Source organism: Balearica regulorum, chromosome 8 (genome assembly GCF_011004875.1).
Source record: "Balearica regulorum gibbericeps isolate bBalReg1 chromosome 8, bBalReg1.pri, whole genome shotgun sequence".
Taxonomy (NCBI): domain Eukaryota; kingdom Metazoa; phylum Chordata; class Aves; order Gruiformes; family Gruidae; genus Balearica; species Balearica regulorum.
Window position 1 is genome coordinate 8,575,678 of NC_046191.1, and position 23,405 is coordinate 8,599,082.

A 23,405-nucleotide genomic window follows, 5' to 3' on the forward strand; every position below is an offset into this window, starting at 1 on the left:
CTGCTACCTAGTAGTATTTTGTTTGCAAAACAGAAAGACAAAGCTGATAGAATCGATAGTATTTTGTTTCACATAGAGTTTTCACTGAAGCCTTCTATGTATGGCTTGGTATTTAAATTACATTTTAGAGTTGTTAGTACTTATCAGTGCAGGAAATATTGAGAAACACAGAAAGCTGTCCAGCATCTCAGAATCTTTTCTGTATTTCCTTTTCTTAATTTTCTCATTAGAGACTGTGACCCTAAGAGGGTCTCTTTTAGGGTTTAGTCTGCCTGCTTTTTCCTCATCTGAAATCTTATGGCATCACACTTATTCCACAGTATTAGGAATATGTCATTATGGGCCTGGACTAGCAACTAGCAAAGCATCTGCTTAGATAATCTCATTGATTAGGCTCTGGAAATGCAAACATTTGAACAGTGATTTTAAGAATAACCTCTCTGGAGCCTTACAGTGTGTGCCTAGAAACCATTGAAGGCATAGTTTTTGCAGGTGCATACATATCACTTGGAGCTCAAACTACCTGCTATAGTCTCCATACCTCTTCCCACAGTATGCTGAAGATTTGGCTCAGAGAATCTCTGAGGGCCAAAGAGGGGGAAGGGTGTCCTATTGTTTAAACTGGTTACATTTCCTGAGAGCACAGAAAACACACTTTTGTTGGCAAGACCTGAAGTTCTGCGTTGCATTAGTGATCAGTGATTTCTATATTGTGAGTCACATTGCGTTTACAGTTCATACCATACTCTCACAGTCTATCAGCCTCCTTGCTGACCTGTGAGCAGTGTGTATGTTCTCTTGCTATGTTTTATAACAGTCTCGCTCTGTTTTATAACAGTCCAAAGAGGAAGGAAATTGTCTAGAACTTTGTCATTACCTTTAGTAGCAAGAGAATGTGAAGAGTCTTTTAAGGCTAAATAAAACTTTGTGTAATTTAACAAAATGTATCCTACACTTCCCTTCCCCTCACCATCATGTCTAGTTATATTGCAGAAGAGGGTAAAGGAGGTAATGTTCTTGTAGTCTAAACAAACTCAGCACAGTGAAATGGGACAGTACTTTAAAATATGCATAAGGATTGCAGTTGCTCCATTTTGTGACACTGACTGTTCAGGTAGAGGGGAAAAAAAAAAAAACCAACCCAACACAGACTTTTCCTAAAATGAATATTTTTTTTAAAGGGCTATCAAGAAAAATAATGCTGGAAATATTATTGTGAAAAATTGGAGTGGCCTGGTTGATATCACACATAGAGTTTGGAAAAACAAGATTAGTGCAACACATACCATTTTTCGTTTCCTCCTGTCTTCAACAGCACCAACCATTGCAGCATCTCATTTTTTAACTTTGTGTTTAGGATGAGAAATCCCATGTGTGTACAATTGCTTCTGGCTGCCTGGTCCCTCTGCTCCTAGCTTTTTTCCTCTGCTTGCATGTTTCCATGTGTACTGTAAGTAAGAAGTGACCAAGAGGGCAGCATGCTTAGTCTCTTCTTAAATCAATACTACTCTGTGGGTCAGCAACTAGGAATGTTTGAAAAGAGAGAAGGCGGGAATTGTGTTTTATTTCCCCAGTAAGACTGAGGCCAACACCTTTGCATTGGGTTCATCTCTATTACGTAGGGAAGAAAGCCTGCGTAGGTTATTTCTGAACCAGCATCAACTGTCAAAAAGACCACTGTGAATAAAATAGCAAAGAATTTAAGTAACAGAAAAGTCTTAGATTCCACACCCCACACCCCCCCCATTAAAACAAGAATTTTAATGCCCACGTGGCCATCTATGTGTTTTCTTCTTAGGGCTGGGCTCAGTGGGGAGAAAGCTCGAGATCAGCACGTGTCAGAGTTGGGGTACGAGGGTATATGCAAAGCTGTAGCTCTCTGTCTGTGAGCCAGAGTACTGAAGTTCTGTTTCACACGTGCATTCACTTTTGTCTTTCAAGAGATGGTCTTGCTGTATTTGTTATTCCTCTTTCAGCTAAGAAAACTGAGATATTTTTTCCTTCCAGTCTTGAAGCTGGAATACGAGAGCTGTGAGTGCTGTCCCTAGAAGGGACGAATGAAGGACACAAAAGGCAGGTCTGCGCAGCACAATGCAAGTTTAGCTCTAGAAATACAGTATTGCCATGGCTAACAACGAGCCACGTGCTGGTATGGAGAATAACTGGGAGATCTACAGACTCCCTGTAGCAGGAGAAATGCAAACACGCTTGGAGATAGTTACTCTGCGACACCCTCAAGAATAAGGGGGATGTTAGAAAGTAGTTTTTTAACTGAGGAAGGTGGAAGGAGGAAATATGAAGGAGCTCATGGAGGAGAAAGGAGAATAAAACTTGTGTAGGTGCAAGATGTGTAGCCTGGGGAAAAAATAAAAAGTTTGCAATGCTGAATTTAAATTATTTGCCCTCACTTTGTCACATCTTGTACATGTTTTAAAATTATGTGCTTTCACGCAAAGAAATCAGGTGGTTCTACATCATAAATCAGTCTTTTATAGCAAACAAGGTTCTGGAGGTACCTGTCTTAGACCTGTTCTTTTCTGGGAATAAAGTTGAGGCACAATCAGAGATTGAGAAGATGGGGCAAATTGATTAATTAAAAAGCAGTAAATCATCACCCCACATGATTTATGTATAAAGTGTTCTGAAGAAGCATAGAAATGAATTAACTGAACTGCTAACAAAGATATGCACTCTCATTAAAACCAAACTCTGTTCCAGAGGGTTGGCAAGTATCTGGGGTTTATCCTATATTTAGACCAGTAAGCATTACATCTGCACATTGCAAATGGTTGAAACAGGAATTTAAAAGGGAATAATAAAACACCTGGAAGATCATGATGTGAGAGACTTTAATGAGAACAGCTTCAGCAAAGAAAAATCATGTCTCACTACATCGCTTAGAACTCTGAACGTGCCCGTAAAAAGAGAGATGAATGGCCATACTGGATGAAACCAAGAGTCTCTCGAGCCCAGCACCCTGCCTCTGACAGTGCCCGGTCACAGCCACGTGGCAAAGAGGGGAGAATAAAAAGGATAAGATAACCCTTTTTCCCTGGACTTGATTGACAGCAACAAGGGCCAGGTTTGAATTTAAGGGGTCACTGCAAACATGCTGACATCATCCCTTTCCCAGAAACCTGTCCTGAGCTTACTGGGGCTCAGAGAGAGCATTTTCCCCACTCACAAAAAGGAATTAGATGTTAAAATAAACAATGTTTTCATAAAAGGGAGAAAAGAGAAGTCTGACAAGCTAGATGCTCGGAGTAACAATAACCAGTTCCTGAGGTATAATTGTAACAATAGCCTTTTCATCTAGCAAGGCCACTAGGTTGTTTCCACCTACTTTCATTCACAGTTTGAGATTAGCAAGTATTGCCAGGTAGCGAAGCCATGCTGAGGCTGTGCTGTCCTGATGGGATGCATTTTTGTTAGCTGCTCTTCACTCCTCCAGCCATATGTTCCCCTGCTAGCCCCACGTACTGCTTCTGGTAGCCATGACTCCAGGTGCTCTGTTGTCTGGGACCCTCTCACCCACCTATGCCCATCAGCTCCCACCCCTCTGCTGATGGGTTTTGTTGTTTCAGCACTTGGAAGAGTAAACACAGTGCTGAGAACCAGGCACAGGCTATCAGTTCATAGGAGAGGCTTTAAGCACCTTCTGGTGCTCACACATCTCACAAAAGACTTTAACTCAAATCCCCCCCCCCCCCTTTTTTTTTTTAAAGGTATAACCTTTGTATTTTGGTGCTAAATGCTCTTCCTGGATTGACTCTCTTCTCTTGGACAGAGTTAGTTGGCCTAGGCTTCCCTACGTTTTCTCCACATGAGGAAGTTAACTCCCTTTGTAACAGAAACACCCTTCAAAATTATAGTTGCAATTTGTGTCAAAGGAAGGTGTTTCTGGCTTGCTGTTTATCTCCCTTGGATTCCACCGGATGCCAAGGTGCCCTTTCCCCTTGGGAATTCCTGGGAATGTTACCTCACCTTTAGGTTTCAGCTCCCAGGCTTATGAGGCGAGCTGCCTGACATAATGTATTTCGACTTTTTAAAAGCTTGTGACAAAGTCTGTCACAAGACACTGCTACAAAGGCTAAGTAGTCACATATGGTGATAGGGCACGTATCATCATAGATCAAAAACCGACAAGGAAACAAAAAAGGCAGAGGGCTAAGTGGTCAGTTTTCATCACGGTAAAAGGCTAGCAGCTGCGTTGCTTAAAGTTACCTATCAGGTCATATGCTAAATATATTTATTAATGATCTGGGGAGAAAGGTGAAGGATTAGGTGGTAACACTTACAAATGATGTAATTACTGAAGTAATTTTAGCCTGTAGCATGCTGTTAGAAACTTCTGAGTGAGCTAAACAAGTTACTTGGATAAAGAAGGTTCAGTCCTGATAAATGAGAAGTTAATATGTGAGGAAACCAGACAAAAATCTTATTCCCTAACTGAAGGGAAAAACCCTGAGCGTTGCTGTTGGCAGTTCCATAACAGAAGTCACTTGAGATGCTGTTATGGTAGAAAAAATGAACAAGGTGCGAGAAGGCGTAAGAAATGGGACATTAAAAATGAATTACTGAACTCAGTCTTCATTGCATGGAGACAGGATAGGATAAAGCATAATATTATGGATAAATATGCCCAGCTAACAAAGTCTGATCCATGATGACAATTTCCTGTTTTCTTTTGTCTTTATCCTGCTCATACATCATCTACTATCAGAGATGCTCTGATCTTTATCAGGAAATAATATATGTTGGGAAGGCTAAGGTTTCCAGAGGATTTCAGATCTTGCTAAGGGCAGCTCAGTATCAACCAAGCTACAATTGGTAAAAATCTATTTCATATCCATTCTCCTTTCTTTGGTAGTTAGTTAAAATTCACATCAAAATGACATAAATTAACAATCTCAACTTAGTATTTAGACTGTGAAATCATCAACATTTTAAACATAGATTTCAGAATTCAGATGTTACTGAAATAATTCCTCAAGTTGGGACTCTTATGAGACTTATAAATTATTCTTGCGTAGAGGAGAAGTCACCTGAGACTAACCTAAATGAAGTTAACATAGATTTTTAAAATTATTCTTGCAGAAGAACAGGGAGTGGTGGGAATAGACGAACAGATGGGAAAGGGAGAAGAGGAGAGTGAAGTAAAGGCTAATTAGGTAATTGAGGCTAAGAGGCTATTAGAGCTGACCCAGTGGTCTACTGGTTGTGCAGTTCAGGGACTTGAATTTGGGATTGAGGTTGGTCCCTCGTTCCCAGGCCAACACATGCTCCAAACATTGCAAGGACTTAGTTTTATAGCCTGTATGATCCTGTAGATATGTGTTTTCCAGTCAACATAATCTGGAGGGATTGTATGTCACATTATAGTGGAGATAGCAAAGAATAATGACGTAAAATGCTGAATTTGGACATGAAGACAATAAAACACTATGTTAATGGGTAAATTGTTTAGTGAAATTGTTTGGAATTCCTTTGAACTGGCTGTAGCAGAAAAATTGGATTGAAATAAACATATTTTGAAGAGAGTCTGAATAGGAATAAACTCTTTCTCACCAAGCAGCTTTCCCTAAAATTTGTCCAGTACATGATTCTCTCAAGAATGTGGGGTTTTTTCACTGATAGTAGATAAGGGAAAGGCCTAAAATGTCATTTATTCTAAGTCATTCCATTACCTTGTTTCTGGCCAATTTGAAGATGGTATGCTTGTGGTGTGCCAGGCTTGTTTCCTTCTTTCAGTCTCCTAACCTGTCTTCCTTGCTGATGCGGTCAGTGATATGCTTTATTCTGGTTTTTTATGCTTATTTTCTCCCTGATGTCAGTGTATTCAAACTGTTTTCTGAAGTTGTCAGGAGACTTGTTCTTTTATGGCCAGACAGTCTGGTATAGGTCAAAGCTAGGACAAGTATTGCTGTGTGGTTTTCAGATTTATATGCTGAGGTGGAGCATTTCTTGTCCTCACCTTTTTCTAGTACTATATTATTCATGCTGACTTAATTCTTTTAAATCTTTCCACTTCTTTAACGGTATTTGTGGCTACTCTTTCTCAGTTGCTTCCAACACCCACTTGTTTTTCTTTCCTGCATGTTCCAAACTTTGGAACTGCAGTGGTGCAATCTTACCTTACCCAGTGCTTCTTATCACAAATTCTCATTTGGCAATTTAAGTATTTTTTTAAAAAAAATTTTCTTTGACCTTGTGGTGGTTTTTTGTTTTTTTTGTTTTGTTTTGTTTTTCCCAGTAGCTGCACTTCAGGACAGAAATGCTGGCTCCTGCATCCTTCTCTTGCATTCATGGCTTCTTCAGAGGATCACAATGCATATATGGCTAACTTTACTGTTTTCTTGTTGCAGTGTTTTTTGTGGAAAGTCAGCTTTTCTCCTTCTCTTTCTTCTTTCCTTTTTTAAGTGCTGTGTAGATATTGCTATTGAAGCAATACATGACTAGAACACCTGTGGTCAGTAGGCAAATCATATTTCAACAGCAGAAAAAATCAGCACCATTCATTATCCCTGCAGTTTAAAAGAGAGTTTCGGTAGAATAATTGCAGTATTGGAACTGCTGCTTCAGAGGAAAGTCACTGCAATTTAAGATTTAGTAACTGGACAGAATAAACAAAAGATGGAGGACGAAGTATAGCTTTGGTTATAATGATAGGCAGGAGGGAGAAAAGAAGGTAAATTGGCTGCTTGGCCACTTTAGACCCACCTTGTACCTGCTGCTGGCGAAAGATTTTGGATTTTGCTATCAGCTGACAGCTCCCCTAAGACATATTAAAATGTTTTGTCAAAGGAGGACACTGTGCCAAATCTTGACCTACATCAACATGTTTTATGTTTAGGGGAGATAGACAAGTCATGAGTGATGGGCAAACTGAAGTCAACCTGCTCCCACAAAACCATATGAGGTTTGGAGAACCTGAAACAACTCTTCTCTTCATTTGGGGGATGCAGTGTTGCCTTGTCTTATATGAAGCTGCTTGAAAAGTCGTTCAGTCATTTTAAAAATTCTTTCTCGCTAGCTCGTAATTTAGTAGCCCCACCCTTCATAATGTAATGCTTATTCTTGTGCATCAAAAGGTGATGGTTTAATTTCTGCCAGCAGAAGGCAGAAATGGGTTTTCAGCATTGCTTTAGATCTCATAATCATGACCTTCTAGTAGGGACCCTTCCACGCTGCTTCACTGTGCCTCCCACACGGTATGCCCTTTCCTCAGCACTTCTTGTCACTTTTAGGAGTAATGACTTCCACTGGTTCCCTCTGGTTTTAGGTAGAATGGTTTTATTCTGGTTTTGTTATTGGTATTATCACAGGACCTAGAAGACTGGCCCATGGGTAAGGACCACATTTCTGTGAGGTATTTTGTAAACACAGGACAAAGGACATTTCCCACTGCTATTTTCTATTTATTGTTTCTCCTCGACACTGAATTTTCCTTGCCAGAAGACTGCACTATGTTGAAGATACAGTTTTGTTAAAAACCTTTCTTAGCGAGTTCCCCCTGAATGTATCCAAGCACATAAGAAATCGGGGAATTATTCTCATAACGTTTGCTCATGAGGATCTGTTTCTAGGTTTTGGCTTTCAAGTTCTAAAACAATAGTAGTGCACTTTCAGGACATTTTTGCTATCTGAGTATCAGCTGATGGGACTGATTTGTCTCATAAAAAAAGTATGCCAGGTTGAACTAGCACTGGTGCAGGTATCCAGTACTGATGAAGTTTTACCATGTCTATTACAAGCATTTAAAATGCATAAATTCTCAAAAAAGAAAAAAAAAGTAAATGTGCCTTGTCATTGCTGAATTGTTTAATTAAGTTTTAGAGACAAAATATTAAAAACTCAGTGTTTTCCCTTTGTAGTTGTAAAGAGTGCAGAGAGTTTAAAGCAGTCTTTGTACAGTTCACTATTATTTGAATTCCCTAGGAATCTTTATAGAGGTTACTTAATTATTTCAATTATCCTTAACCCTTAGAAGCTGTATGATTAACGTGTAGATTTCCTGATTTTTATGAAAGCTATTGAATTACACAATATTTTGATTTTTGTACTTAAGAAGAAACCAGGTATTGGTAGAGGTGGAAAACCCTGAGGTGCGTAGTAGACTGCTAAAAATGATAAAAATATTTGGAGAACATTCTAGTACATATTAGCAAGAATAAAACCAGGACTTATTTTGCACTGTTTGAAACTGAGTTAGCTGTGCCAAAACCCATTCAGTTATCTGTAAACAATATTTAACACCATCTGACATATTCACTGTCACTCCATGCTCTGTGAATCAAATACAAAATTATGTGCAAGAAAAAACCCTACAAACTTATTTTGTCACAAGTAAGCTAGGAATTTTGAAGATGGTCAGCTCCACTTGTCAACAAGCATAAGCAAGAATAAAAATAATGGTTTAGACTAATAGAGAAACAAGACAGGAATGCCTTCAATTTGAAAAGGCTGCCTCCCAGAAGAGGAGTTTGCAGAGCATGATTAACTTCTTTATATTTTCTCCAGAGTTTGTTGGATTTCTTGTGGTTAATAAATGGGAACATCCAGGTTTAAGAATAAAATTTGAACACTCAGAAGGAGTAGCTAGATCAAGTATTTTGCGTAGTGTCAATAAATACCTGAAGGTTGTTTTCCAAAGCTGAATTGGAATCAGGTTTTGTGCTTCGACTGTCTTTAAAATTTAGGCTCAGTTTCCTCTGAGATTGTGACTGAAGCCCACCCCTTTGAATTATATACGCAAGCTTGGAAATTTGTAAAATTGTTAAGTTGTATCCCTCCATCTTCAAATTGATGGCAATTGAAAATGATCACCACAGTGTGTCACCACAGCTAACACTACATTGCAATCACATTCACTTGAGCATTTCTCTACAAGTCAGATCACTTAATTTTTCTTTTGGCCATTGGTCTTTTACAGCACCTGCAGCTTTTTGTTTTTCCTCCAAAGATCATCATTTTACTTTGAAGTCTACTGACTGTGATATGTCTAACCCAATCCTGTAGAGGCAAGGAACTGAATAATTACTTCATGAGTGCCCTATTAAAAGCGGTCCAAAGACTGTTTAGGCTGCTCATTAAAGTCATTGGGAACTTGGCTGGGGAAGAGCTCCCTGCTTTGGTCATGCAACAGCGGGGGAAAAGCGCTCCAAAGATTGTTATTTTCTAATTATTTGTGTTGTGGTACCACAAAAGGGTTTGATTAGCACCCTTATGTGTTTAAAACTTAAAGAACAGATGCCACACAGCAGCACCACCGCCACCCCCCAGTGTTTGTTCCCCAAAGTCTTGATTAACTCCCACTTTTCAAAGGGAAATAAGGTAGCAGAGACAAAAAGCAGAACAGATTATGAAGTTTACATTTAATGTCAAAATTATGGCTAAGCTAGAGTTGAAATTAAAACTGTGTTCAAAATAGAAGTATATTTAGGGTAAAATTTTCAAAGTTCACTTATGTGTAATACCCCTCACTGCCCATTGTAGTAGCAAAGAGTAAAATCCTGGGGCCTCTGAGGTTATCAGTTTTTTGAGACTGAATGAGGACTCCAATTATTTTTTTTTTCTTTTTTTGTAAACTGACAAATTTGATCATAGTGCATCAGACTAAATGCCCTGACTCCAGACTGCAATGTAGCGAACATACAGGAACAGACAAGCACATGTACATTCACACTTGGAGTAACAAACCTGCTGGGTCAGGAGTACTACCTTGTCAGACAGGAGAAGACACTCAAATCCACTAGCTCAAGCCTTTGAGTAACACTATGGAGTTGGACTATGAGAGTCAACTCCATATAGAGAGAAAAAAATCTTCATTTCTGTGCTTCTTTCTTCCTTTGATAGAAAGAATTTTGCATTTATCTTTAAGACTAGGCAGTCTGCGCTCGTTTCAAAATGATGTAAAATATGAAGCTTCATTTCTGTAAATATATTTCTAAAAACAGTCTGGAAATTAGCTGCTTGCATGTTATGCTTTCTGGCTGTACTTAGAATTGGGGTGGTTCTCCTTTAAATAACCGTTCAGAAGCACTGAAATCCAGGCAGTTGTGTATCAATTAGCAGGGTGCGTTTCTTGGTGTGAGCTGCCTGGAAATGCAAAATGACAAATCTGAGCGTTAAGCTTTCTACCATCATTTTGCTTTCCTACCTCTAACTACAAATCAGCTTCATTGTGACTTACGGTGTAAGAAGTTGGTGCATTTCTGCAGATCCATGATAAGATATTTTTCCCTACTAAGAAATGCAGTCAGTCTCCGCGTTCTGAATCTGTCCCTGCCAGGCCCTAGATGCATTAGTATTCCACTGGCAGCTGCCTGTAGGTAGGAATATTGTTTTTGTCCATAACCAGAGGGAACAATCAGACTAAGCCGTTCCCCGGCTATAAACCAGCCAAAGTAATTGGGTTTAATTTTAATTTTTGTAATAGCTTTAAATTAATAGGAGCAGCTGCTGCCACAGTGTGTGGGTGTCCTTTTCCAGAAGGCATAGAACAAAAAAGGGAAAGAGTAAACAATAGTGCGTCTAGGACACAAAGGTTAATTCAAGAACTGAGCAATGTCTTTTCGTTATCAAAAACTCAGTTGGTGATATCTAGTACTGTGTCTCTTTTCTTTCTTTTTCTTTCCCTCTTTTCTTTTTTTCTTTAATTCCCCGATAAGATCTCAATCTGATTAGGCTCCTGTGTGTAAAGATGTGTTGTTGGTATCTAAACACTAACTCTCTTTCTCTATATGACTCACAAATAGATTAGCAGTGACAAAGTGCTAGGAGAGATAAAAATAGATTAGCAGTGACAGGAGTACTATTATAATTATTTTTGGAAGATATGGTTTGAATTAAGAGTTTGGGCACTTTCTGCCCTGAGAGGGTGAATTTAAACCTAGGAGCTGAGGATGGTTTCTGCTGTTGTGTCAGACACCAGATAGTGAAATGTCAATACCAGATGTCCTAGACATCAAGATTAGCCATAATAGCCAAATGCAGCCATAAAGTGATGTGTCAAAGTGGATAATAAAACAGATGCTTAGCTTCTATAATGAAGGGGAAAGGGAATGAAATATCAAAAGTGTCTTTAATACATTAACAAAGTTGTCTTCAACTTGCTTAAAAGTAGAAAGTTATTGAACCAAGGAGAACTATGTGTCATTTAAACATTAACTATCAGCAGATGAATTTCAATTAGCATGAGCCTTTCTAAAATCCTGAATTGTCTCCTATTGGTCTCATTTTACATGAAATTTTTATAGCATAAAGCGAAGCTTGTCCTTTATTATTTCTCCCATGCTAATTTGGAAACAAATAAAGTTCAACAACTCAGCAACATACTGTTTAAACTTGCATTACGGTTTGAGGACTGGGAGCTAGAATACATTTACCCACTGCCATATCATCTGCTTGATTTGAGATCAAATGAGGGATGTCCTATAGCACTCCAGAGTAAGGGCGAATGATAGAAATACGTTAAGATTCTGGAGAAACCTATTAGGTTAGGGTACTGCTTGCAGACGGCTGGTGGCATTTTCCCCCTACTGATGCTTTTAAAAAAATTGAAAGAATTGTTTTTCTGTCCTTCACATTTGTGGCTTAAAAATAATTTTCAGATATTAGTGATAAGCAAGCGCCTTATTTAACCAAAAATACTAACGTAAATTCTTTAAGCCCTGAATGTTCAAGAACCAGAGCAATAAAAGGGGCAAATAAATTCTTATTTCAAGTCTAATTAACTGCATCACTGACTATTGTACTTTTTCAAGAACATCTCAATTCCTTTCTGTTTCTCTTTGTAGCTCCTGAGTCTTGCTGATCAGACTCCTTAACTGCTGCTAATTGGCAAACACGTACTTCTGCATAATGAGAGGGTTTTGTCCTCTATTTCATATTAGCAATGAAAGGCCAAAACTGATGCTCTGCAGTAGATCAGCTTCTCGGAACTGTTGCAAAGAGGCATATTACTACTGCTATGTCTGTTAATCTTATTATGTTTTCCCTCACCGTGATCCTAGTTTAGCTGAGATCTGCTCCAATCATTAGATGAGACCTGTTTATAATGTTGTGTAATTGAATCAGTTAGAGTCTGCAGGACCAGAGTGTTTTGTTGCTCAACATGACTGGTAAGTTAGTTACATCAAATTACAAGCACATGGCATGACTAGAGAATCTCCTGTCTAAATAAAGCTAGAAAATCCATCTACGAAATGAAGAAAGAGAAAAACAGAATATTGAACATCTCTAGTCCATAGAACAAGTGTTTGACCTGCCTCTGAAACATTACTCATTGCTGGTGAGAAATATCAGAATCATTGAAGTTGGGTGAAAGATGTCAGGCAGACATTTGTTATTCCTTAAACAGATACCAGCTTGATAACAACGACATAAATGTCTCTATTATAATTATTTACCATCATGTATATTCATTTTTATCTTGTCAGCACTATAAACCAGAACTCTCGAGGAGGGCAGCAATCCAAATTGGAACAGGACCAAATACCCTTTTCTCCTTTGTTTTCTAATTTAGGACCAGGTTATCTTCCATACCTGAAGTTCGTTGTTTTTTTTTGGGGGGGGGGGGGGGGGGGGGGGGTTTGTTTGGTTTTTTTTTTTCCATCTCAGGAATTTACCTTTTCCTCCATTTATCAGCCGGGTGTTGATATATCCCCTGACTAAAAAAATATAAAGATGTCCTGAATAATAAAAATATAATGATGTCCTGTATTTTCGTAACAGATCTGTCAATGTTGCCTTACACTGACGTTCCTTCGTGAATTACGCCTCGCCTCTGTGCTGGTGAATTAGGCCTGTACGAGAGCACGTAGCCACGCTCCAGCCAGAGGTTTGGCTGAAGCCCATGTAGTGGTATGAGATTGCACCAGCTTGGTAGCAAAGTAGAGGATGGCTTAACTGCCCGTGCATCCTTTTCACTTCACGGGAGCTGGTTCCTCTGCTTGTGCGATGCTCTCCCCTGCTGTGGCGACTCTGCCGGCGGCGCGGGCACCTGGAGAGCGCTGTGGTCCCTGTGGCACAGTAGCTGTGCCGCACACGGGTCCCCGGCATCGAGGTTGTCTGTACGAGTGCTCTGAAACGCAGGCTCTGGGATCTGCTCACCAGCTCCTGAGCTGTTCAAGCTCTTACGTTTCGTTTGCTTTAGAGGAAATTTGAATCTCACATAGCCTTTTTGTTCAAATTTCCTATGTTAATGTATATATATGTCAATGTATATTTATGTTGGTTCTGTTTTTTAGGCAAAGAATACCTTCTAAAAACGTGTATTACTATCGCTGCCCAGACCACAGGAAGAACTATGTCATGTCATTTGCTTTTTGCTTTGACCGAGAGGATGACACTTACCAATTTGCTTACTGCTACCCCTACACCTACACCCGTCTTCAGCACTATCTTGACAACCTACAAAGGAGGAGCGTGGACTACTTTTGCAGAGAATTGCTAGGACTCAGCGTGGTAAGTAATAGGCGTGCTTGCCAACTAGCAGGCTTCGTTATGAATGTCTACTTTTAAATGCTTATAGAGTATAATTCATCATCCCTGCTAAAGTACACACACGCACATATTTGTTTTACTGCTATCAATGACACATGAGGTAGCGTACCTGCGTGGTGAAATATAGACAAATGTTAATTTAATTTCACATAAAATATTTCCTTTCCGATATGCAAGGCAATGCTAAATTCCCATGTAGGATCAATTCACCTCTAAAGACATTAAAAGATAAAACAGAAACAGCTTTATTGAAGAAATGTGATTTTTAGAGTACTCTGTCCATTTGTCTTTCTGGAAGAGTTTTTCTGTTCAGAAGAAAATATGTGTCTTTGGAACTACAGTATAGCTTTTCTTCATAAAATAACACAAAACATACACAAACTACCTATTTTATTAACTCTTAAAATGTCTGCTTTGGTGATTTGAAATTAAAAGGGATTTAGTGGTCTCAGTATAGATCCTCGTGGCCACATGAAAATGAAATGTGACAGTTCTTCTGGTGCAGCAAGGAGGGTAGACTGAACTTCTACTCACTTTGCTATAATCTTTCTCTGAAATGTTGCCTGTCCTGAGGATTTGGAAAACATGACTCAGCCAGTCCCATATCAACTCAGAAATCATCAGATTAAAAAATGATAAAAATGATAGCTGAAATCTCGGGTTGTTTTGTTGTTGTTGTTGGTTTTTTTTTTTTCTTTTTGCATTCTCAGACTTTATAGTGCTTGTCCCACATTCTTAATCATTTCTCTGAGATTTGATTTGGTCTAAACTTGTAGTGTGTGTGTCAGACAAAGAAAGCTGCGATTTCTGTGAAGGCTGCTGATCCCAGCAGCTGGGGCTTTAAAAAGAATCCCAGCATATATTGCGAAAATCAGAATGAAATCATATGTAGGGCCTGCACTGGAATAAATAAAAGGCTTCCAGCATTAAAGAAGGCTGTTGAGATCCCTATGGTGGCATAAAACTTGGAGGAAAAAAATTAACTTATGGAGAAGAGTAAAAACAGAATTAACAAAAGAAAGCAATTTTTAACCCTTTTGTCAGTTAAGTACAGTTCTTGTTCTAAAGATGACTATTGCATATTCCTGAACTGGCATTAATTATTAATCATTCCAATTAGGGGGGACAAACAATTATAGGGGAAAAGGGGTATTAAAAAAATAGAAAAGTAAAATCTTCAGAGGGTGGGAGGAAGGAGCACTGTCATCTACATGTAGGTAGGGTTTTAATTATTTATCTTAGAGGACAGAGCTGTCATTAATTCTATAATGAAACTGAATTTGTTTCCTTTCACTCTGAAAATAGTGTATAAACAGTCACATTTGCATATTCATCAAAACCCTGATCTGACTGATTAAAACACTGAGATAGAAGGATTTGTCTTTTATCTGCGTTTTGACAGACAGAGCTATAGTCTTAAATCTTGTTAACATTGTGTTACCAGTAGTTGCTAAATATTATTTTTCATATTTCAGCAAACTAAACAAACAGATGCTGTTCAAAATGTGGCAGCAAACGTGCTGTGTATAAGTCCTGATTTTATATCTATATGTACACACACAGTATGTTTTGCAGAAATTGATATGGTAACATTTTGCAGCTCACCATGCTGATCTGTATAAAAAGCTTCTGAATCAGGCTCATGCTGTAATCTTTGTAAGTAACATTACAATCGCGGAGCATTTCTGGCTTTTCTCCACACACAACTGTCCTAGAACAGCTTGGTAATTTAATGTCTTTGCTGAGCTTGAATAGACAATTTCCATAAGTTTTCTACGAGCTAAATATTTTAACATAGAGCTTTGTTGCTATCATACATCTTTAAATGGTGAAAAACAGGATCCTTCAGTCTTCACTGCACAGTGCTTCATCAAAGCAGAAGCTGGCTGTACTTTAGAGAATTGCGTGCCATATAGGATAGATTTAGAGCTAAGAAAGCGAGCTCCGTCCCTGCTCTGGCCCCTTATGTAGGATAAGAGGAATCAGATTGGCATAAAGAGGCCCCTAAAAGCTCTATTCCTGGCAAAGGGACGATGCCCCTGGTAGCACATGGTGAAAGATAACTTAAAGATGCCGTCTGAGGACAAGCTCTGAGGTCCTCGTGCTGAGCACGGGGCTGAAGCAGGGTAGCATGTTGGGGGAAGGCTGCAGCATCTCTCTCGAGCTGCCAGGTAGCCATCAATACGCTCTGGGTCATTCCAGGGGAATTTTACAGCTCCCTGCAGCAGTTTGCGATTGTGAGGATGGAGAATGGATCGAAACAATTTCACTTCTCCTGGATTATAAAGTTTTGAACTGTGCCTCTTGGAGGTAACAGATCTCACCACAGATCTTTGGGGTTTTTTATTTTTCTTTGTTGTGAAACAATGAAATGCAAGTCACAAGAAACCATGCTTAGATGATTACTCCTGAAGGCTTTCTGAGTGCACATTTTGCTGCATGTAATGTTTTCAAGGCAATCTAATTTCTAATCTAATTTCATATTTTCTCTAAAGAAAGTACTATGCCTCCATTAACTCCTTAAATACTTTCACTAATTCTATGAAAATTGAAAGTGAAATATCAGTATGGGACATGTAATTGTCGTTAGGATGCGGAATGGCAAAGTGATTCAGAGCCAAATGGCAAAGATTCCCATTGCCCGTGTGAATGGATAACTTAGCTGTTCTATTTCTGACCTTTTAATGTTTATATTCTTTACTTCAGAGAGCTATCCCACATTCTAGATGTGCCAAATGGTCTTGAAAATAGTCTCTCCTGCAAGATAGCTATGGTGGTCGCCCAGGTATCGTTTCAACTGCCATTTTCCTGCTGCCATTGTTGGCTTTAGGTGACTTCAGACTTTCTAGGGTTTGTCCCAACAGATTATACGTTCAAAATCTGTGAGCATTTTGTAAAGTTATGAAATTAGTTTTTTGTATATCATTGATGTGTCTCTCATCTTGGCATATATTATGCAATATCGTACAGCATAATATAATTAAAAATATTTTTTATATTTATGTGAAAATATAAACACAGTCTCAATTTACATTTACAGCACCTATTGTGTGATACTTATGCAGTCTCATGTGCAGTAACAGTTATCTGTAGTATTATAACCAATATTTAAAAGTTGGCAAAATTTTTGAGTGTGTCGTCATTTGAAGGTGGTAGCCTAAATTAGCTGTGCATACCTGAAGCGTGTGGATAATTGATGGGAGACCTGTACCTCTACTAGTATTCACTATCACACATAATAAATTAAATGAGTTTTGGTGAGCCTGGCTGAACTCCTACAGCCCACTTTACAAATCACCACTGGCTTGGCAAGATTTTCAGTCCTCACTCAAAAGAGAGCCAAGATTAATTGGAGACAGATACTTCCTTTCACCCCATTAGGCAATGGTGCTTCCAAATTACACTTGAGGAGAATTGCAACTGCACATACAAAACCACGAGCCTCAAAGGGACTTCCACAGTACACAGAGACTGGAATATGGAATTCTGTTAAATTAAATATTAAACATACATATTTTAAAACAAGAAGGCAATATGTCTAATGTAGAGCTCTGTAAGTGAGCCAATCTCTGAAGTCAGACGTGAGATACTGAGTGAAACAGATTGGAACACAAGGAGCTTCAGTCTGACTCCACGCCACTTTGGTGCATGCTTTTGATTGACGTTAAGTTACTCCTGATTTATGCTGGTATCAGAGAGATCAGAATGAGTCCCTAAGACTGTGAAACTGCAGACCAGATGTCACATTGCTGGTTCATTGATCAAGTATCCCTTATTTACCATCTAAATGACTGGGTACCCCAGTAAAAATAGTCGATCAGTTCTTCTGATAGCTACTGGTCCATTTTTAACTGCTCAGTTATGACTGTTTTAAAGCATGAAGCAAAGATAATAGACAATTTTTCTAAGGTTAAATTTCCCATTTCTACGTTCACCGTTAGGTTATGTAATAACAGTTCTGTAAAAGAAAAGTATACTCTTTGTCTTTGAAAAAAATAGAAGTTACAGGCTTCAGTGTGAGGTATCATACCTTTGAAATCATGTCGGTATCAGATTCTGCACTTTCCAATGGTTCTGACTGCAACTAGGTTGAAATGTCATCTAAATGCAATTTGTGGCAATTTACTTGGTCTGAAAAAGGCCACAGAAATAATGCTTTAAAAAAAAGTAAACCTAACTTCTCATTTCTCTAGAATGTAAAAGTGCACTTGCATGTATGTTCAGGGTACATTCTCTTTATTCAGTGGTGTATCTATTTACTCGTATAGTACTGCTGTTCTCGTAGCATTCATAATATGGATGTCATCCCAAAACTGTACTTGAGATTTTAAATGTTCCTACGGCTATTTTCTTAGCTGGGTTGGATATCAGCACAAGCAGAGTTGGACCTAAAAATAACACCACCAACAGTTCTTTTCAAAATAAAATACAATTTATAGTATATAATAGCACAGTATGCTACCAGGGAAATTATATAAAAACCAAGAAAAATAACAGGGAACTATTCTATACTATCAGTTTTAAGGAAAATTTCTCTTTTAGAATTTAAAGGAAGTTCTGGGAGATAAACTGGCTTGTGGGAATCATAGACAAGGAAACATAGGCAAAACTATGTTACTGTTGAAAGTTGCCATCTGTCTGTAAGATATATGCAACTGTTCATGGTAAAAACAAGAAATACTGTGGTTTAAGTTGGCAGAAATGCATAGTTTTAGAAAAAACAAACACAATAAAATCATAATTTACAGTTAATATTGTACGAGGTTACTAAATGTATAACCCGGTTATTTCTTAAATTCCAGAAAGAGCACTGTTTCATATAGTAAAATAATTTCTAGAAGGATTTGCATAAATTATTGTTTATCTAACTATGAGTAAAAAAATCTTAAATTGGGAAGAAGGGTTCAAATCTTAAGTCAATTTTGCAGCTTACATTTTATAACTACCCTTGTCCATTTAAAAACTCTTTAGAAAAACAAATGCTTGGACTTTGCAAAAAAGAAGCTTTAGGCATAAAGAATCCATTGAGTTAACAAATCACCTGCAGAAAAACTGTCATGGTTGACTTTACAAGAAGAAAACCTCCTGAAAGGAATATCAGGAAATAAATGATATGTGGTGGTAGTCTATACAAACTGTTTTCACGCGTAGGCCCCAAGTTGCACCCTTTCATCCTATAGCCACACGGGGAAACCTTTGGGAAGTCAGTGACCTTTCTGAAGTTTTCGCTGGACTTTGCGTAGCTGTGCAGGTTGGCCTTTTCCTTCATGGCTCTTCCGTTTCCATGTCAGGCTCTTCATCTCACCTTCACTCCTTCATCTGGCTTGCCCTCAAATCTAACCTTCCCTTTTCTTTCCATTTAGTTTATACTTTCCTAAGCTAACTACAAGAAGGAAGTTGTGGTATTTGTTTGCTGCTGTTCTGTTACTTATTCTGCTTTGTTCTTTCCCATTCGTTCCCCTTATCTCTTTGAGTTGTGAAGGGAAAATCCAAAACAGCTATCAGGTCTTTTAAATACCAGGACTGCACAGGGTAGTCATGTTCCCTTCTGTGCACTCAGTATCCCCATCACAGTGCGATTTCATGTAACTTCATATCCTGGTCTACAACCTGTAGACCTGTCTTCCCTGTCCTTATGTCTTTTGTGCTCTCTATTTGCTCCATCCTCTAATATACAAACCAGCGTTTCCAGAGAAGATGGCATGATATGTGGTTTGTCCAGGCTTCAACCTGGTGAGGAAACATTAATAATCTAGTCAGTTGTCCTGAGGTACCTGAAATAACACCCAAGTGCAGGAAGGCACTTCAGGGTCTGAATTCTTGTTTCATGGCAATGGCAAATTTCAGATAAGAAGCAGATTTTACTCATTCCTGTTCTCAGCACTTTCTACTGCTTGGTTGGGTGCCATGCAGCTCAGTGTGATAGCTGTAATCCCAATATGAAACAAACTGTCCACACAGTCCGTTCAACCTCAGATCTGGGCAGCTGCCCAGCTGGTTACTCCACCCTAAGGTTTTGGGGATAAGGAGCACCTATTTTACTTTCTGTGTTTAGTGCCTTGCTCACTAGAACTCCTTTTTTGGTTGGTGCTTGGGAAATAACATAGTACAACCAATTAATATAATTCCATCAAAAAACTAAGTCTCAGATCCTGTATATACACCGATGTAAAGCTTTTTATGGTTTTGAAATTCACCTAGTTGCCCTGAAGGACATGCAAATATTTTGAAGATATGTATAGCCCTTAGAAACCAATGAAAACCCTAGAATACGTTAATTCTTCTTTCACTTCCATTTACAGAAATTTGTTTTCCCTCTTTTCTAGCACAGCATTAAGCAATAATTACCATGTTGATAGTGATGCTGAATGTACTTGCGTGTAGGGGAAATCGAGCTATGTGGAGCTATTAGATACATTTGCCCCGTAGCACTTTACTGCATTGACTCTGCTGGGATTTTGACTGTGAGTTGGTTTCTATTTAGATCTCCTGAGTGGTGACTGTGTAATGCATCTGTGGGGCTGGAGTTGTATTTTAATCTGTATTCTTTGTCTGGAGACCCAGAAGATGGTTAGCCTGGCCCGCATTACCTGTAGGACTGAGACCTTGGGATTGAAGGCTTATCTAATGATTTTAAAGTCTGCTCAGTCTAAAGGATTTGGATTTATGCCTTTTAATTTAACCAAAGAAAGAACTATTTATTGATTTAGCTTTATACTAGCTATATAATGTAAATATAATGTATCAAAAATCCCTAAATACCTTAGGCAAAATCTTGTTTGCATAATTTGTGTAAACCGAGCATTACGGCTCTGATCCTGCAAAACACTTAAGCATAGATTTAAACTTAAGCATGCTAAATAGTCCTGTTGAAGTCACTGGCACAGTTCATGGCATCAAGTTAAATGTGTGTAAAAATGCCTTTAAGCTCCAAGGTCAGAACAATCAACACTTTGCAAGATCAAGACCTGGTGCCCTAATGTTTTGCTTGTATTACCACTGTAACAACATGACTATAGGATAAAAAATAATTAAAAAAAATCCTAGACTTTAAGCCCGGATTCTCAGTGTTTCCAGCCAAACCTACTCACAAAATTAAGAGGAGTAATGATGTTTTCAGTCTTATATGAATGTAAATGGATCTGGCTATTGGTTGACTTCTATTTCAGTTCTTTTTAAATGTTTGTTTTAATAAGCTCCCAGGGGCTTTCTTGTCTAACATTTCACCTTTACCTACAGTACACCGACACCACTGAAGCTGAAAGCTAAATTAAAAATCTGGTTGTAGGATATGGAAAGAATTTACTTGCCAGTCATTGGTAGCCAATGGATTTGGCCAGTGACTTCATTCCCCCATTGTGGTAAGAATAAAACAAATTCACAATGAGGTAGATATGATTTCAAATAACTTCCCAGTATTACAAAATTCCTGTTGCATAAAATTTTTAAGACTTGTAAGACTGCAAGCCATTTACTCCCACTTTAAACATAATGTAATAAATAAAACATTCAAAAATAAACAAACAAAAATTTTTGTCACGTTCAGTCAGGGTTTGAGGTTTCTACATACTTTTTTTCACCTTCTCTTCAGATTCATCTTCCCTCTGTAATGGTATATACCTAATGAATAATACTGAAATAACTTAACAAATATAAAGTAGTCTCAAATTTGATTTAAGGAAGCATTAATTTGTCTGTCACCTCATTTTTGGATATTCCATTGCTTGTCCACATCTAGTGGACAATTTGTTCTGCAACCCTTTATGCAGTTCTCTATAAACATGCTGAATGTCTCTGTGTAAAGTGAATCCCACCATTGCTCAGCAGTCCTTTTTGTAGTGTACGCGTAAGGTGTGCACTTGAGGCTTTCTGCATAAGAGATCCATGCTAATCCTGGAATTCTTTGTCCTTGCCATGCACATGTTCAGTAAGACTTTATCTCTGTTGTCCTTGAGCCTTGAAAGATGGCTCTAAAAGACTTCAGCTTGTATGTCAGAAGGGAATCTGGGATGTATCTTTATATCACACAGGAATGAGAAAATAAAGAAATAAGAAAATATTTAATGCAGATTATAAGATAATGTACACCAAGGACATGTAGTTCAGGAGGTCCAAGCTAGCTAAGTGCATCCTTACTGTTGACCCCAAGTACTTGAAGAGAGGAACTAAGGCTCATGACAACGTAATGGATTTATAGAACACATAGCTGGGAGATTTTGTATGTAGCCCATGATCCGTTCTTGATTGCAGTGTGGTTTTGGTGGCCCTTACTTTCCTGCACTGTTAGGAAAGTATTTTTGAATCAAAGAATAGTACAATGGAGGACATCAAACTTACATGTAAGGGAGGCCAGTGCCATCCTTATTTTAAGATATCGTGTTACATTCAAACGTATTTTATTTTAGAAGATCATAATGGTACCAAAAAAAAAAAAAAAAGAGAAAGAGTATATTTCTAGAAAATGGTAGCTCCTGTTGAAGTGCTGCTATTATTCACAAATACTGAAAGCAATATTTATCTTTGTTTTGAAGCCAAAATAATATACAAATAACATGAGGAGACAGCAGCTTTTGAATGTAAAACAGTAGGTATTTAGTTGGGAACTGTTTTTTCACTTCTTAGGAAATATAAGATACAGCTTAAAGCCTTTTTAATACTCTTTAAAGGAGATCTTACGTGGCAACCAATCAGATTGGTACATGAAAAGAACTGCGTTCTCTGATAAAGATCCTCTTTTTCGTGTTTTCAAACAGCAGCTGAGCACCATACTGTGGCAGCAGAGAACAATCTGAGAAAATGAACACAGATTGAAAAGGTCTCAGTTACATGACATTTCCAATGAAAAAAAGTCAGCCCTAGGCCCACAGTTAAAAGTTTTCACTCAGAATTCCCTAGAATTGTGGACATACCTTTCTACAGAAAGTGTTTGTTTTTCTGAACTACCTTATCTGATGTTCTAATAAATGTGTAACATGGAGGAAGACAAAGGACAGATACCGTCCATTCCAGGAATTTTCATAAGTATGCACAAAAGAAAAAATAAGTTTCAGAAATCAGTTTTGTCCCTTTTATTTTGAATTTCCCATTAATTGCATCCAATTTTGCACTTAGTCTTAATCAGTTAAAATTTAAAAGGACTGTTACTTTCTCAAAATGTAAAGACTTCAGGATTTTATAATACATACATTTCTTTTCCATTTAGATTTTCTGCATTAAGGTGGATTATAATAATGCATTAATATCCATCATGATATTTTTAATCAGCTTCTTAGTTCATTAGTAACAGCCGCACATTGTTAAAGGTTTGGGTTTTTTTTAAAATCTAAGTTGCTTAGAATTAAAATATTAACTAGTCTTCTCCATATTTATGAAAGCTGCACTGTTCTGCAGCATGGAATGAGGGAAAGTCTTATACCTATCATTAGAGAAAACCCAGACTTTTTTAGAACTTTTGCTCTGACAGCCTCCAAAATATTGCATACATGTTAATGAGTTAAGGTTCATAACATTCTTCTAACTGTAGAGTCATTTGATAGGGAAGGAGACTATTGCAGAACCCTCAATCATTTAGAAGCTGTCTGTGATAAGGACTTGGGTAGTCATTTTCCGAGCTTAGCCACACTGAACAGAGTTAGTGAACGTGGAGTTCCTCTTCGGAATTGAGTGTTCAAATCGCTGTCAGCACCCTGGACAGGGGATGCGATTTGTCCCTTCCAGGCGCTGGCACGACATTTTCACCCACAGTTTTGAAAAGCTGAAAATACAGACTTGTTTATTTCAGAAGTCTTGATACACAAAATTGAAACTTTTGAGAGTTACACACCAAAAAGAAGTTTAATGTTTTGGAAAGTAGGCTCTATTTGTGACTGCTGAGCTCTTCAAATATGATCCATGGTGTT

General features: G+C 38.2%; 1 protein-coding gene across 2 annotated transcripts in view; it reads left to right on the plus strand.

Moving 5' to 3' along the window:
• Positions 1-23,405, plus strand: part of AGBL4 (AGBL carboxypeptidase 4) — a 950,709-nt gene that overhangs the window by 372,331 nt on the left and 554,973 nt on the right. For both annotated transcript variants that reach the window (XM_075759445.1, XM_075759446.1), the window contains exon 5: positions 13,251-13,467. In XM_075759445.1, the coding sequence (XP_075615560.1) occupies positions 13,251-13,467 (217 nt within the window). The remainder of the gene's footprint in view (positions 1-13,250; positions 13,468-23,405) is intronic.